The sequence below is a fragment of the Sinocyclocheilus anshuiensis genome, unplaced genomic scaffold (assembly GCF_001515605.1).
Source record: "Sinocyclocheilus anshuiensis isolate Anshui unplaced genomic scaffold, SAMN03320099.WGS_v1.1 scaffold1162, whole genome shotgun sequence".
NCBI lineage: Eukaryota > Metazoa > Chordata > Actinopteri > Cypriniformes > Cyprinidae > Sinocyclocheilus > Sinocyclocheilus anshuiensis.
The window spans coordinates 439,774-455,674 of NW_015540875.1; the positions used below are offsets into that span (position 1 = coordinate 439,774).

A 15,901-nucleotide genomic window follows, 5' to 3' on the forward strand; every position below is an offset into this window, starting at 1 on the left:
ATGTTTCTTAAATTTAATTCCTGGTTAAATTAAGGTTAAATAAAAAAATAATAATTCTCTCTCTCTCTCTATATTATATTTATATTGATTTGTTAAGTGTTTTTGTGTGGCAGTTGTTGGATTCAGGTCACAATGGATAATCAATGCAATATGGCTGTTAGTGTTTTGTGTTTGCTGTCATGGAGTGAAAACAGGGTCCAGGATTGTTGTGGCACATGAAATCTGATGGTTTGATGTTAGACAGGATGACTGGAGGGGTCAGGTGTTCCTCCCCATCATCCCATCACCCTCGACCCCTTCCACAAGTCACGTTTGTTTTAGCACTTGAGTCTGCGGTGACCTTAACATGAGCCTGGCACATCACAGTAACAGCCGGCCCAGAGCAGCTTTATCTGAGGGAACCAGAGGTTGGTTAATGTGTTGACTGGTCAGGCTCTGGAGGAATAAACTGAACTATTTTATCACTTGTGTTCCCTGAGAGCAGATTATGGCAATCAAGTTAAGACTTAACCTTCCAAATGATCCGTAATGTAATCTGATCAGCGTTTGAGCAGCTCTTTCTACACACTTGCTCTTTGCTTTCGGCAGTTCAGAAAACTCAGTTTTGTGGATGCTTAAAAGGCTGCATGTAGATCAGATTACTTCTCCTTCACATGTCCAGAATATATTAAATTAGTATTTCACGTCAGAGGCCTTTTATTAGGGAACGTTTCCATACGCCAAAATTTTGTTATGGGCACACTCGCAGTAAATAGACCGAACTCCCCGTGTAAACTTTATATGCATAATAAAATCAGGCAGATTTAAAGCTCTGCAATGTGAACATCTTGGATTCAGAAATTAATAATTAAGACAATCTCCAGCAGCAGTCCAAAAGTATATTCGTTTTTTTATTTTAAGATAATTGAATATATATGTGTATATATATATAATTTAATATAATTTGTATCATTTATTACATTTTGCAGAAATAATTTAGACAATATCCAGCAGCAGTTCAACCTGGATCTTTTCTAGTAAGACAAAGTTAGTTTCCTGCTACATAATGTCAAGGCTTATTCTGGCCACAAACTGCTCACTTAGACACAGATGAGCATGCATAGGCTATATATATGTACATATTCACGCACATATGCATTAGTCCTCAGGAACAGATTTTCTAAAGCTCATTCCGGGCACCTCGCCTTTCCTGTCATTGCACGCACAAATCTTGAACATTTCGCTCAGGAAAAGCTAGACGTTTCCATGCGCCTTTGTGTTCTTCCTTCACTATAATAGACGTGCACAACCTTTAGCACTTCTCAAGGCAACTCCTTCACTTCCTGCCTGATCTTTCCGGCTCCGAGCCGTGGATGGAGTCCAGCTCTCATGCATGGAGTAGATGGAGAAGCCAGGTACACATTCATAGGAGGATATTTTGTTTTACTCTGGTGAAATTTATAACTCTTGATCACGCCTCTGCAGCGTGAAAAAAAAACAACCAAAGCAGTTTATGACGTAACTAATGGAAAAGTAGGGTAAAGTCCACTGAAGTGATGTGTGAACGCCTTAACACAACATCTTAACCTTGTAAAGCCTGAAATAAATAAAACAACAGGCAGAACATTTTTGAATCAGAGCACTTTCTTGAAACTTTAGAGAAAATATAAATAAAATCTTTACAAAAAAATGCATATGTGTTTTTTTGTATCGTATTTGATTAATCAAGCTGTTATGGCTCATATAGTAATGCTATAGTGAGAATATGAATATGGATAAAGCTAAACTTTTTCCTTAATGGTTAATTGATAGGTCATTATGGAATTGTTTGTTGTTGTTGTTTAGGACCCATTTGCATTTTAACTACAAATTTACATTTATTCGTTTAGCAGATGCTTTTATTCAAAGGGCTTGTCACAGACTCAACAATATTCATAGTATACAATGCTAGATTTATTAGAAAGTTTATTAGAAATGTGATGTGATGAATAAATAAATAATTTAAGTTTAGTAATCATTTATTCATTTTTTTATTTTATATAAATTATAAATACTTATATAAAAATAATATATATGGACATATTTGTTTTGTTAAAATCAACAATAAATTTAATGCAACAAATACACATTCTTACAATTGAACTACAAATGTACTTTCATTTAAATTTACAGTAAAGGGAGTATGTTTTCATTTTTATTTTCTTTGTTTACTTTTTCTTTTTTTATTCCAATAATGAAAACTTTGAAGGGGAATTGTTTAATATTTGATGAAAAGTATGAAATGCTCAACCTACTGCAGTTATCAAAATAGCTTTTCAAAAGTTTTTTGGTCAATATTTGCACAATATAATTATAATATACAACTTTTTGTCCTCGTTGTCTTTTTGCGCAATGTAATTTCTTGTTTTATTGGCTTTCGAGATGAAATATGTTCCTGATGGCTTTCTGAGACTCACCTGATCACATGCGTTTTCTGACAACCTGCCAATTTGGTTTAAATAATCAAATCACAAACATTCCAGACCCCATTTACACCTGCATTCATCGCTGGCTGACTGTGATCAGATCAGCGATGCTGTTAATAGCAGGTGTAAATGGTGCCCATTTGTCTGCAGTGGACACCCATCAAGTCTCCGGCTCACATTTGTCACGTTTGTATGACAATAGACGCCCACCGGGTCAGTTAAGTGTCCACCTCATAATTTGGAGAGGGTTTAGGGGGGTCTGTCATGTTTTAAAGAGGTCCCTTGTGACCCTCCTGTGGCCCATACGCCCGTCCAGCCCCCACCCGTCATACATCAACTGCATAATGGCACTCAGGAGCTCTCTATGCTCAGGAGATCTATGCTACCTCTGCCTTTGTGTGGCCAGAGTGTTTGTGTCTGTTGAGTTTTATTGTCACGTGTTTTCTTTCTCTCTGTTTTTCTTCCTAATGAGCCGCAGCATTCAGTCCAGCCTCTTATCTCCAGAGCCAGAGGCCTCTATTGTCTGTGCCGATAAATAATGCAGGAGCTGGTCTGTGATGGACGTCCTGAGCCTTTTGTAGTTTTATATCGGAGTCCAACACGGGACTTTTTAGTGTAATTAGGCTGCTCAGACTGGGTGGGACAGACACATTCGGCACTGTTTGCGGGTGCTTTTAATTAGAAGTGTTAAAGTTTTATCAACTTGATGAGTTTAAATGTATGGCACGGACTATAAATAATATGTTTTATGGTCTGGACTGGAACTATTACATTATTCCAAAACATTCTAATGGAATTGAATTAAAATTAATTTTGACATTTTCTGTTAGACAAAAAAAAGTTGTATTAAGTAAATAGTTATGCATAGTATTATTATTATTGTTGTCATTATTATTATTATTATTGTCTAAAACAAGCAGTGAAGCATCTATATGAATGTAAATAAAATAATATTATATCATGTATAAAATAATAATATATAATAATTATATATAAAATAAGTTATTTTTAATTATTTGTATTTATTATTATTAATGCATTTTTCTTATTAATTCATATTAATTAAATTGTTTAAAATATATACAATTAAATCAATTTAAATTATTAACTAATTTAATTTATTATTATTATTTTTATTAATTGTTTTGTTTGTTTGTTTTTCAGTTGAGTAAAAGATTAAGAAAAATCCACTTTTAAAAAGAAGAATTATTTAAAATTCAATAAATGTATGATGTTTCAAAATCGCTGAGTAATCAAATAATTGTGATCTTAATAAAATAACCATGATTATGATTTTTTTTTCTTTTTTTTTTTCAAGCAGCCTTATCATGAACATCATTTAAGGTTTAGTGTCCCAGTAAATGTTACACACACACACAAAAAAGAAATAACATATGCTGTGCCTGTGACTTTTAAACCTTATAGGCAGTTTGAATCATTTTCCTTCCGTAATCTAACATATTTCAGGATATTCAACCATAAATAAGGCCTTTATAATTAGTAAAATGGGTGAAGACTGTCTTTTTTTGGTCGTGTTGCTACTTTGTGTGAAGTCTTTAGTAGATCATGGCTTTAGATGCAGCTTGACAGAAAACATCTGTTTTCTCTCTGACCTTGTTGGACGGCTGTTTTGGCCTCCCCTGCAGGCAGACGTTCTGCCCACCAACTTCACTGAGACGCAAAGACATACCAGCATGAAAGCCTGTGAGATGAGAGGAGGCTGGATTAGCAGGGGTTAATTACAAGCCATCAAGATCCGCTGCTATTACGGTGCAGTTCAGGCCTCGGAAGAGAGAGGAGCACAGGCGACGTTTCATGTCACTAATTTGCCTCTTTAAAGCCAATGAGAGTAATACAGCCCACGGTAAAAGAGCAAATGCTCTGGGTGATGCTGTGATAACTGTACAGTGATGTGGGACTGTAATGTTTTGAGCTTCTCAGATCAGTGCTAGACAGAGACATTTTGCTTTTAAAAATCTTTCAAAATCATACAACTTCGTTTATTATTTGTCCATATTTTTAGTGTTAGACGTTATATTTTAGATGAGTTATGAGCTTGCAAATCAAATTTAAATTAAATAAGTTGATTGATGTGGTTCTTTTGAATGAATCAATTGAAACAATTCAGACCGAATCAAATCATCTCAGATGACTCACTGAATTGCATAGAGTTTATCGTATATATCCGCAAAATAATTTTGTTATAATAAATAGCTTTTATTTACTAATTTAATTTTATTGTTTAGAATGTTAGCCCCTGTTTTGGGGGAGTTTGGTGCCTCCCGCTTAAAAAACAAACTCCTGAAGGAAACATTGTGAATGTGAAGAAGTGAATTTACCAGTGTTTTATTCTATCAGTCAGTAAATTTCTCAGAGATGTGAGTATGTTTTAATTCAAGCCTCTGCTCGGCTATTATTAGCCCTGTTTCTGTCCTAAACACGCTGATCCAGCATTCAAATAGCTTTCACGCTGGTTTGGAAAGATCTATATTAGTGAGGTAATGCATTTACAAGCCAATAATAGCCTTAAGTGCATAGTGATGTAGACAAGGCTAATAATAATGTGCTAATTATGAAACATACTACTGTGTCGTAGTTTGTGCACCATATTTCGATTACATTAGCATGTTAACCTGATGATAATGGTGATGTGCAATTGTGGTAGATACTGGCTAATAGAGCTGGGAAATAAATGTAATATTCGCAATGTATCGCTTGTAACTTGTAACTTGTCTCTTGTAACTTGTAATCTCTTGTAACTTGTATGAGTGTGTTTTAATAGGGTTTGAATAGTTTCTCTGATTTAAATAGCAAGAAAAGTGTTAGAGTTAGTTTGATTTATTGCCACGAGTCGGTAAAAAATATCTGTTTTAATGAATCGATTCAAAACTTTGATTCATATTTTGATTGCATTAACCTGACGGATTATCCTGATGATTAGTATTGTGCTTAACTCATATTGCGGTAGATACTGGCTTATGGGGCTGGAAATATAACAAATATATACACAATGTATCTCTAATTCTCTTGTAACTTATATGAGTGGGTTTTAATAGTGTTTTAATAGTTTCTCTGATTTAAACTTAAATAGCAAGAACAGTGTTAGGGTTAGTTTCATTTATTGCCATGAGTCTGTAAAAAATATCTGTTTTAATTAATCAGTTCAAAACTGTGATTTGCATTGCCACTCAAACATGTTTACGGTTGACACTACATGGCTTTATTATTATGTATTATAATGTTTTAGTAAAAATATAGGATGGTAAATATTTGTTTATTATTATGCATTGCACATAAATTAAAATAATTGAAGACTGTTCTGTCTTTAGAAGGTTTTTTTTTTTTTTAAACCAAATTTCGAGTCTATTTGGCTGGTGGTTCATCTAATAAAAACAGTTAATATATATTTGGAATATCATCAAACCAAAAGTCTGAAAAATAAAAGACTGTTTTAGCTGTACTGCTTAGCCCAACTGGCTAAACAAGTGGTGTTTTCTGAGTTCGGACCCCCTGTTGCTCACTTCTTTTCTGAAAGTCCCTAAATCCAGATCCATCTCATGCTCAACACCTGTTCAGAATTCTTTCCCGGAACTTTCCCAAACAATGGCTGCCTTTCCCGGACTGTCTGACATCTGGAAAATGTTGCAGCTCCCCTTTTGACTGGATTTATAGGGCTTCAGAGGGGGTCGAGGTACATGAGAGGTGCTGTAGTTGTACAGTAGGAAGTCATCTTAAATAAGTGCATGAGGTTTCTTTTATGTTTTATGTAATTTTTTTCTGATTTGTCTTTGCAGTTGATTTTTTTCCCCACTATTGAGAAAAGTAGAGCTTGCAATTTAGCAGAACACACCTGTTTTTAGTTGCAGTAAACGACTGCTCTTCATAGTGAAACTGGCAAACAAAGCACAGTTCTGCAGTTATTCCCCTTCACTAGGTCACAAGGACATATTCACTTGAAAATGCTGTGTATTGTCTTTTTTCCTGCGAGGGAGTAGAAAAATAGCACTTTGATGTGTCATGTTTCAAATGTCTTCCTTTTCAGAATCATCCATGCAGTCAAATTTTTTTTTAGCTATCTTTGCAATCATATTCTTTGAGTTGTTAGTGCTATTCTCAGAGTCATAAAAACCACTGCAGTGTGTTCAAAATTAAATGCAGCAAATGGTCCTACGTCTTAAAGGAAATGTTTTTTTATAAGCTGATTTTGGGGTCTCTAAAATATGGACGCAGTCATGCATTATTTAGCAAAGCCCTCAAGGAATGCAAATGTGGCATGTGGGTTAAGCTAATGCTGATGGGGAAGGCCATTACCTCTGCAGTCTGAATGCACATGGTCACAGTTTCCCTTAATAGACTTTCTAAATGCATCTGAGGGTAAATGCACAAAATTCCCTGTGTAACATTCAGCGTCAATCCAGACTATGTCATGTATTATGCATATTCATTCAAAGCTAAAATGCACTAAATTTGGACAGCACATTTGTACGAGTGAACTGTTATTTAGGACTAGTTCAATAGGCGAGCGCTGTGAAGTCAACTCAGTTCATGAATAAGCTAATGGCACTGCCTGTGGCCCCAGACATGAATTTCTGCCAACTCCATCAGCTCACAAAAAGCTACAGGGACTTCTGTTCATGCTGCCATATGGCATACGCCTTGGGAGATCGGCTCTTCCTTGAGAAATGCTAAAAAAAACTTAACTTTGTCTCTACCGTTTTTGTTTTCACAGGGCTCCAGGTATAGAAGGAGAAGGAGTTTGTCTATCAAACTCTGAAGTGCCCCGGTGCCAGCTGTATAGGTCAACCCAACCATAACGCCACAGGGCAACCCAGAGACGGCTATCAAAAAGCAAATAATCAAGCTCATTAGCTCTCTTCCCCCAAGAAGACCTTCTCTGAAAAGATCAACAGAAGAAAGGAACTAAACGAGGAGGAAAAAAAGGCACTGGCAGCTATTTCTGATGCTCTGTGATGAAGAGAACATCTCATTTGGGATTTAAGGATTGCGGAAAAAGGATTTCCCCATGCCCTGCCCATTTATCCCAATGCCTGTATAAATATTGCATGGAGATATCGAATCGTCCCTTTTCCAAAAGCGCCCAGTAAAGAGACTAATTATAGCAAATTCCAACAGCCAGTCTGTTGCTTAAACCTCTCAGATTCTCAGAATGCCTAAAAATCTATATTCATAGAGGTCCCATAATTGGATCCCTAAAATTCAGAGACACATCAGATCTTGAAGAAGCATCGAACCAGTGGTTTCATCTCCAGAGAGTTCTCTTGTCTTTTTTTGGGCAAGGCAGCTTCTTTGTCCTTTCTATTTGGATGCATTTTTCCAGAACTCCGAAATGAAGCCATTAACTCCCATTGGTTCACCTTCTCCGCTGCGGCTCCTAAACAAGGGGCCCGATTACCTGCGCAGGCAGATGGATGCCGGAAGCAGGGGTTGTTCCGTCAGTGCCGTAGAGCGACTGGAAGCCGACAAGGCAAAGTACGTCAAGAGTCAACAGGTCATCAACACAAAGCAGGAGCCTGTGTTAGTTCCCTGTGCGACCCCTCCACCGGTGCCTCGTCGCAACTTCACAGTGTCCACTCCTTCAACGCCCGTTCTCCCGCCTAGAAATCAAACGGTGCCTTTCTCTGCACCGCTGTTCTCGCGGGATGAAAATGAGGACGACTCTAGGAAAGAGAACTGTCGGAACGAAACCGATGTGGAAACCAAGAATCGCAACAATGCAAACAAGCCTCCCGTACCTTGTCCAAGAACTCCGATTATTGCTCCATTAGTTGCTCCGCATAGTGCGCCAATAATGCGCAGGAGCAACGGCAAGCGCATGCTGCGTCCAGACTCCCTGGTCATTTACAGACAGAAGAAAGAGTGCAAGAGTCCCAGCGGATGTGGAGAAAATGCCAACGTCAACTTAGAGGTCAAGGGATACAGCTTTGTACGACGGCTCTTCCAGGGATCCATGCGTGAAAAGAGCGGTGGGAATGAGGCTCAAAAAATGGTGATAAATGAGGAGAAGACTTCTTCCTCTCGAGACGGGGATTCGCGAATGTCTTGGTCCATTGATAAAGACACTGTCGACGGTGGGAATGAGACCAGACGATCGAGCAAATCCGAGCGAGAGCACTCAATGCCCGAGACACAAAACGACAACACTGGTTTTCAGGAGAAGCAATCGAAGAACTGCATGATCAACAGTTTACGAAACAGCACGGGGAACGCCAACAATAACGACATGGACCCATGGAAGCCAGTCCTTCCTCAGATGCGATCCGATTTAAAACGCTCCAAGTCAGAATTGCGACTACGCTGTTCGCTAGCCATGTCCGAGCAGGAACGCTTCTTTGACTACTGTGGATTGGACCTGGATATGGTGGAAAGGCTCGGACCGGAGAACTTTCTAAATGGGGCAAGTTCAGTCGACACGCTCTCGCTGCTACTGAGGAGCGTCAGAGGCGGCGGCTCGGAGCCCAGCGAGTTTTCCCGACACTCCGGTGAAGGACTTTTCCAGGAGGAGCTTGCCGAACAGATCCCTACAGGTGTGTCCATTATTGAGAGAAATGCACGGGTTATAAAGTGGCTCTACGGTTGCAGGAACGCAGCCCAGGAGGGTCCTAAAGAGTCTACTGTTTGATTATCACGGAAACTAAACCCGAGACTTTCTGGAGCCGTGTTACAATCTGGAAAACGATGCTGTATTTATTTCACATGAGACATTGTATTTAAGTGATTTGTTTGGCTTGTCATAGCCAGTATGAGAACATTCATGTTATTTTGTGTAAGTCACATATGAAGCTGCAAACCGACACTTCTTTTCATGACCTACACTGTGGCTTTGTTGAAATCGCCTCCTATACACTCATTCACTATTCCCAACATTAGTTTACTAATATAGTCCACTCGAAGGAGTGGGTGAAAACAAATGAGCGAATTTGGACACTGAATGTGGCTGTGGACTCTTCTGACGAGACTTGGAAATTCATTTGCCGCATTTCTCACATTGCATAGCTATTCTGTAGCGGCCTGTACACTCATTATCACGGTGCATTATGGGATTGAATGAGTGCGCTCAATAATCTCCACTACGATTTCAGACTAGTGCACTATAGCGTGTAGGGGGCGATAATGATGTATATTTAGCGATGTCATCTCCTGTTCTCTGTAAACAGAAAGATTCATGAATCCGTCCTGTTACTTCTGTTCAGAAACGAGTGTTATTTGTTGAGCGTAACTTAAAGAACGTGTCATCTGATGAGTAATTTAACATTGAAAACCACTAAGCCTTTTCTCTGGGGCTGGGAAACTGATGCATGAGTGTTAAATGAACCATGTGTACCTCATTTCCCAACCGTCCCAGTTTAGTTTGTGTGTTGCCTTTTTTCCTTAAACGCAGGCGTTGGAACAAACACACAGAGGACCCCTGTGGGGATATAAATGCACTGAATTGGAGAAAGAGACGGAGTGAGAGCTATATATCCTGCTATGAAACGTATTTTTAACACTGAGTGTATGCAAAGAAAAATGCAAGGCCTTAAAAACAACCTGATCTTGAGTTTCATTAACTTATGCCAAAGAAATGTGCTGCGTACTGATGTACAATACGTTCCAAACCCTATCGAGCCACCTTGAGAGAATGACGTTCACAGAGTTTGATATTAGCATGTTGCTAAGCTAATAACTTGGGAAATACTGGGTTAAACTGCATGTTTTTATTCATATTTTTTACAGTACAGAACAAAATATATTCAGTGTTGGGAAGGTTACTTTGGAAATGTAATAGGTTACAGATTACAAGTTACCCTATGTTAAATATATTAAGTAATGCAACTATTTCAATTACTTTATTAAAGTAATGTAACTGATTACTTTTTGAGTACTTTTCTAAATTTCTAACGAATGTTTTCAACTGTTAATCATTTTGAAACATTTAAAGCAGGCAGGGTTAACTTTACAGTAGTACTCAACACTGATTACTGTCAGACTGTCAAAATCCTTCTTCACTAGAATTAAGATGATAATTTAATTTTAAAGCACAGCCACCACAAAATCCGACTTGAGTTCACTGAGGTTAAATACAGATTTAAAATCATAACAAGAAACCGTTTAATAGCTGAAACTGTTTTTGAAATCAAATCTTTGCATAGCTATGACAGGAAACACTACAATCTAACAATGCCTTGGAAAAACAGTTCATCTTAAAAAAAAATAAAGCATATACATAAACCCAAATAGGAAATAAAACAGTTATCAAAATAAGCATGTGTCCTATTCCGTTTCCTAAACTCCTGAAGCATTGGTGTCTCATATTTTAGAGCAGTCAATGCATTTTGGGAAAGAAATCAATCAAATCTGTATGTGTGTGAAAATATTCATATGTAACTCGCTTTGTAATCGTTAGCATTTTCATAAGTAACTGTAATTGAATTAGATGTAATTGAGTTTTTCTCAGCAACAGGTTACATTTCTTTTGTAATTAATTTACGTCATTTCTTTCCATGTAACTAGTAACTCCCCAACACTGAATATAGTTATAAACAATACATCTTCCATCTTTGATTCTTTTTTCCCTGTGCATTTTAGAATTGCCTTTTTCGTAAAGGATGCATGGTGCAAATTTGATTTTGGCCAAAACTCTATTGTACAAGGCATTGCAATTTAGCTCTAAACAGCTAATATTAATTTCTGAAGGGGACCAAAGGTAACATTTTAAGAATCAGTCATTGATAAACCAGTACTCTTGGTAGCCGCTCACTAGGGTTTGGAACAACCATTAATTTGCCCCAGCTGTCTTTTACCAATACCTACAACATGCAAATTGCCCAATTTCATTACCACATTTGTGAAACTGCATCTATGGGTGTTACTTTGATTACTGTGATGATAAATGATGGTTTTTGGATAATTTGTCCTCAATGCAAATGACAGTTCTTGTGGCGAAGCATTCTTCAGTATGCACTTGATCATGCTGTTTCTGTGTTTAACTCACAAAAGTACGGCTTTTAGCAAAGTAGAGGAAGACGTAACAGCGAGAGACCTGCCGGGCAGACACACACTCCCAGTGTGGGAGATGCTGATGTGTTTTCATATTGAAGCTCCTCTTGTCTGAATGCATCAGTCAGACACTGATTCTCCTTTGTCGTAATGAATCCCCCGTTCAGAGGCATTAATCAGGCTCTATGATACCACTGATAAATGAAGCAAAGGTCCGGTGCGGCATGCACAGGTCAGACTGCAGCCTGCAGAGAAACAACTGTGTTCTTTCCTTTCAAACTTTTTCATCCCCAACGTTCAAGATGCATTCAGTCTTCCAGAGCACCCAAAATCTCTCTCTCTTCTATGTTTACGTTCTATCTGTATATGTTTCTATAAAGAAGAATTTAGATTTCAACCCAAAGAGATATATTACAGAGAAAGTCCTAATAAAATCCTATTTCTGAACAACTGTATGCATTTGTGTTTTGTGTCAATATAATCATAGCTGTATGTTTTTGAGTGTATGCAAAGAAAACTGTGTTTGCTGCTTAATATTTTATACAATAAATAAAATATAATATAATAACCATGATACATTCAAAAGTTTGAAATAGGTTTAAAAACATAATACTTTTATTCAGCAAGGACACATAAAATTAATAAAACGTGACAGTAAAGATATTTATAATGTTACAAAAGATTTCTAATTCAAATAATTACTGTTCTTTTGAACATTCTATTCACCAAAGTATCCTGAAAAATAAAATGTATCACAGTTTCCACAAACATATGAAGCAGCACAACTGTTTTCAACAATGATAATAATCAAAAATGTTTCTTGAGCAGCAAATCGGCATATTAGAATGATTTCTGAAGGATCATGTGACACTGAAGACTGGAGTAATGATGCAGAAAATTCAGCTTTGATCACAGAAATAAATTACAGTTTAACAGATATTCACATAGAAAACAGTTCTTTTAAATTGTAATAATATTTCACAATATTTCTGTTTTTACTGTATTTGTATTCAAATAAATCACTGGAAATTCCTCTTTCTATATAAATACATTCTTACCAGTAATCATTGCCAACTGTTCAGGTGTGTCATATTTCCCAAACCAGATAAGTGTTGAAGGTGTGGAAACACTATAGATGATGTCATTGGAAATAAAAATGATTGCATGGTCCAACTGTGTAATGCTATAAATCAAAATACTCTGAAGTGAGCGCTGCATGCCAGCACAGAGCTGATGATTACACACTAGTCAGTCTCTGATTTCTTTCAATGTTGTTAGAAAACACACACACAACTCAGTTGCTAAATAAATTTTGTGCATAATGGGAAACAACATAACAACATACTTTTGAACAGCTCCTCATCTGATTGCTGGCTGAGTCTCCGTGCAGTGAAATCCTGCCATTTTCTTGTCTCATTTCAACATGCAGCTCATTTCTCACTGAAGCTCAAGGGCCTGTTATTCTGAAAGCATGCACACAACGTGGAAAGCACTTCAGTCAACACCAATGCACCCCATCCACATGAAAAATTTTACTTACATAATGTGACATATTTCTGAGTGAAACAGTATATTCAGTGTGAAAACTGGAGAGTGGGACTTGATTTTATCAAACGGGATTTGATTGGTCAAAAGCAGACATTACATACAGAATGCATTCAGGTGTTTGGAAGGGACGGGTTCAGAAAATAAGAGAGGAAAAGTCATTTCTGAGATGGGTCAACTTTTAGATAATTATTCTTAAGACAAAAGTTTTATTATTATTACTTACTTATTTTATTATTATTTGGAAAAATACACCAGTAGACTGTGCACTAAGTCCAGAAAATGAAAATTAATACTTTTATTTTGCATGGACACATTAAATTGATTAAAAGTGTCATTTTGTGTCAAAAGACATTTGTATTTTAAATGCATGCTGTTCTTTTAAACTTTTTAATCAAGAAAGAGTGATGGAAAAACGTATGTGGAAATATACATATATAATCTAAAGATTTTTAAACAATTATAGAAGATAATTACTAATTTTAACTTACACAATCATATTTATTTTTTCCAATTTAAAGCTAATGATACGTACAAGTTATGCTAAATTAATGAGTATAAAAGAACCTCACAATCCTTACTATTTAACAGTATCAGAAGTACAACATCATTCAAACGTTTGAGGTCAGTATGATTTTTTTTTTAGAAGAAATGTATATTTTTATTCAGCAAGGACACATCAAAGTGATCAAAAATGACAGTAAAGACATCATTTCACAAAAGAGTTCTATTTTAAATAAATGCTGTTCTTGAACTTTCTATTCATTTTACTATATATTCACATAGAAAACAGTTATTTTAAATTGTAATAATATTTGACTATATTACAGTGTGAAGAACTGGTGATCCTATTTTGCCGGGCTGCTCAGGTTACCCTCTTCCTCTCCAGCTCTCCCTCACTTTCCTCTCTTTAGACACATATGTGAATGAAACAGCAGTTCTCTTCCTGACGTCCAAAGGCTGTGGCCTGCTGTGACATCCTGTTTTCGGTCCTGTCCGTAGTTTTTTCCACACGTTTGCTTATCAAACAGCTCCTCTCCTCCCACAGCTGCTCCGGGGCGGACGGGCCCACAGATCATGTTTGCAAACCTTGTCTCGGTCTGACCCAACTTTATCTCTAAGTGTGATGTCAGCGATGTCAGGATTCACAAATTTAGGCACACCAGACTGACTCAACCCTGCTTTCTAGAGACTGGAATGTGCATATATAAAAGTAGATAATAATAATAAAAAAAACTCTCTGCAACAGTAATCGTCCAATTTTCATGTGGGATGAATGACAACATTACATTATATATATATATATATATATATATATATATATATATATATATATATTTTAAAAATTAGAAATGTTTCCTTGCCAACTGGCTAAAAATAAAATAGGTTTAAGTTTTGTATATTTTAGTTTAGTTTATTTCAAGTAACAAAGGTGCTAGTTAACTATAATAACCCTAATATATATTCATATTTTTATGAGTAAATTAACTACATATTCCATAAAGCATTGCAAATTATGGAATAAAATCATACATTTTAGTACAGTATAAAAACTATTGAATATCATTGTGTATAAGTAATCATATATTTGATGTTTATTGCAAAATATTAAAATATAAACACATTGCATCACTGACTTGTGGCTTCTACAGAACTCAATTTTAAGTGTTCATATGCAATTGCTAAAAAAAAATATATTTTTACTTTAATATTAATCAAGAAAATTAAATAATTATATATTAACACACATAGTTTATCTTGCAACTTCACACAGCTTGTTTTGCTCAAATATGCTCATAGGCAACTTCCTGATGAAGTGTAAAGAGGTATAATGTTGTTTAAAAGCAGAAGAAAAGAAAATATAGATTAGCATTTCCTGAAGGAAAAAAGCAAAAGAGCAGTGCTGACGTTCTGGGTACGTTTAGGTTTGCGTCTGATGCGGGGTGTTGTGGGTGGTCTTGTAAGCACCGTACAGGCACAATTATCTAGCGTAGCGTCAGTTCTGGCAGGTCACATTAGTCAAGCTCGCATCAGCTGACTCTCAGCTGATCCCTATCAACCTATGGGAATACGACACCTATCTAAGTATTCATATATAAGGTCCCTCAGTATTATCAGCAGTTTTAGCATTGCTCAATAGCTAATTACCCTCCTCCATCCCCAACTCCTCCTCTGTCAGTCAGGATTCAGCCTTCTGATTCTCCTTTGAATCAGACTAATTCTAAAATGTGTACATAACATTAGTTAACTTTAACGATATCTGCAATACATTATGTTGGTTCTGTTCTGTTTACCCTGGGGGGGGTATCGCTGCTCTCCCTGCTCATCCATGCTAGGCTGCATGTATGCGCAGGGAGTTCTTGCCCAGAACGGAAGCATAACGCCAATCCAAACTGTATGCTAATTGTCAATCATCTTTGACGATAGTGGTCCTGACAGAAATACAGTCTGAGGTGCATTTAGCAGACAAAGAGCACTACACACATCTGAACTCTGTCCGAAAAGCCTGCTGGGTTTGTAAAGACAAAGCGTGCCAAGATTTCCACTCTCATTGTGCCACGGTGGTATAACGAGACTCTGTTCACAATCGCCCTCGTGCACCGTGAGGGAATGTGCATCGGGGTGGTGAATTGTGGCAAATCTGGCCTAATTCTTCTGGCCCAGCAGCTCCGATATGCCAGAGCCGTGCATGAGTCAGAATGATCTGTCCCTCCATCGGCATAAACAGGCGGGATGGAGGAGACCTAAAATAATTCAGTTGAAAATAATGCATGATAATGGTGTTGCAGGAAGGCTGGGGGAGAAAAAACCTACCCTAAACACAACTGCAACAGGAAGAAATATAGACATGCACCTGCAAAAGAAACAGTCTAAGCCTAAAAATAGATGTTTTATAGAAAAAATCATCCTTAGAC

At 37.0% G+C, this 15,901-nt stretch overlaps 1 protein-coding gene across 1 annotated transcript in view; it reads left to right on the forward strand.

Moving 5' to 3' along the window:
- Window positions 1-10,134, forward strand: part of LOC107688188 (protein FAM110C-like) — a 14,524-nt gene extending 4,390 nt beyond the window's left edge. Inside the window, exon 2 of the mRNA XM_016485786.1 lies at window positions 7,174-10,134. Within this exon, the coding sequence (XP_016341272.1) occupies window positions 7,792-9,084 (1,293 nt within the window). The 5' untranslated portion in view covers window positions 7,174-7,791 and the 3' untranslated portion in view covers window positions 9,085-10,134. The remainder of the gene's footprint in view (window positions 1-7,173) is intronic.
- Window positions 10,135-15,901: the final 5,767 nt, after the last annotated feature.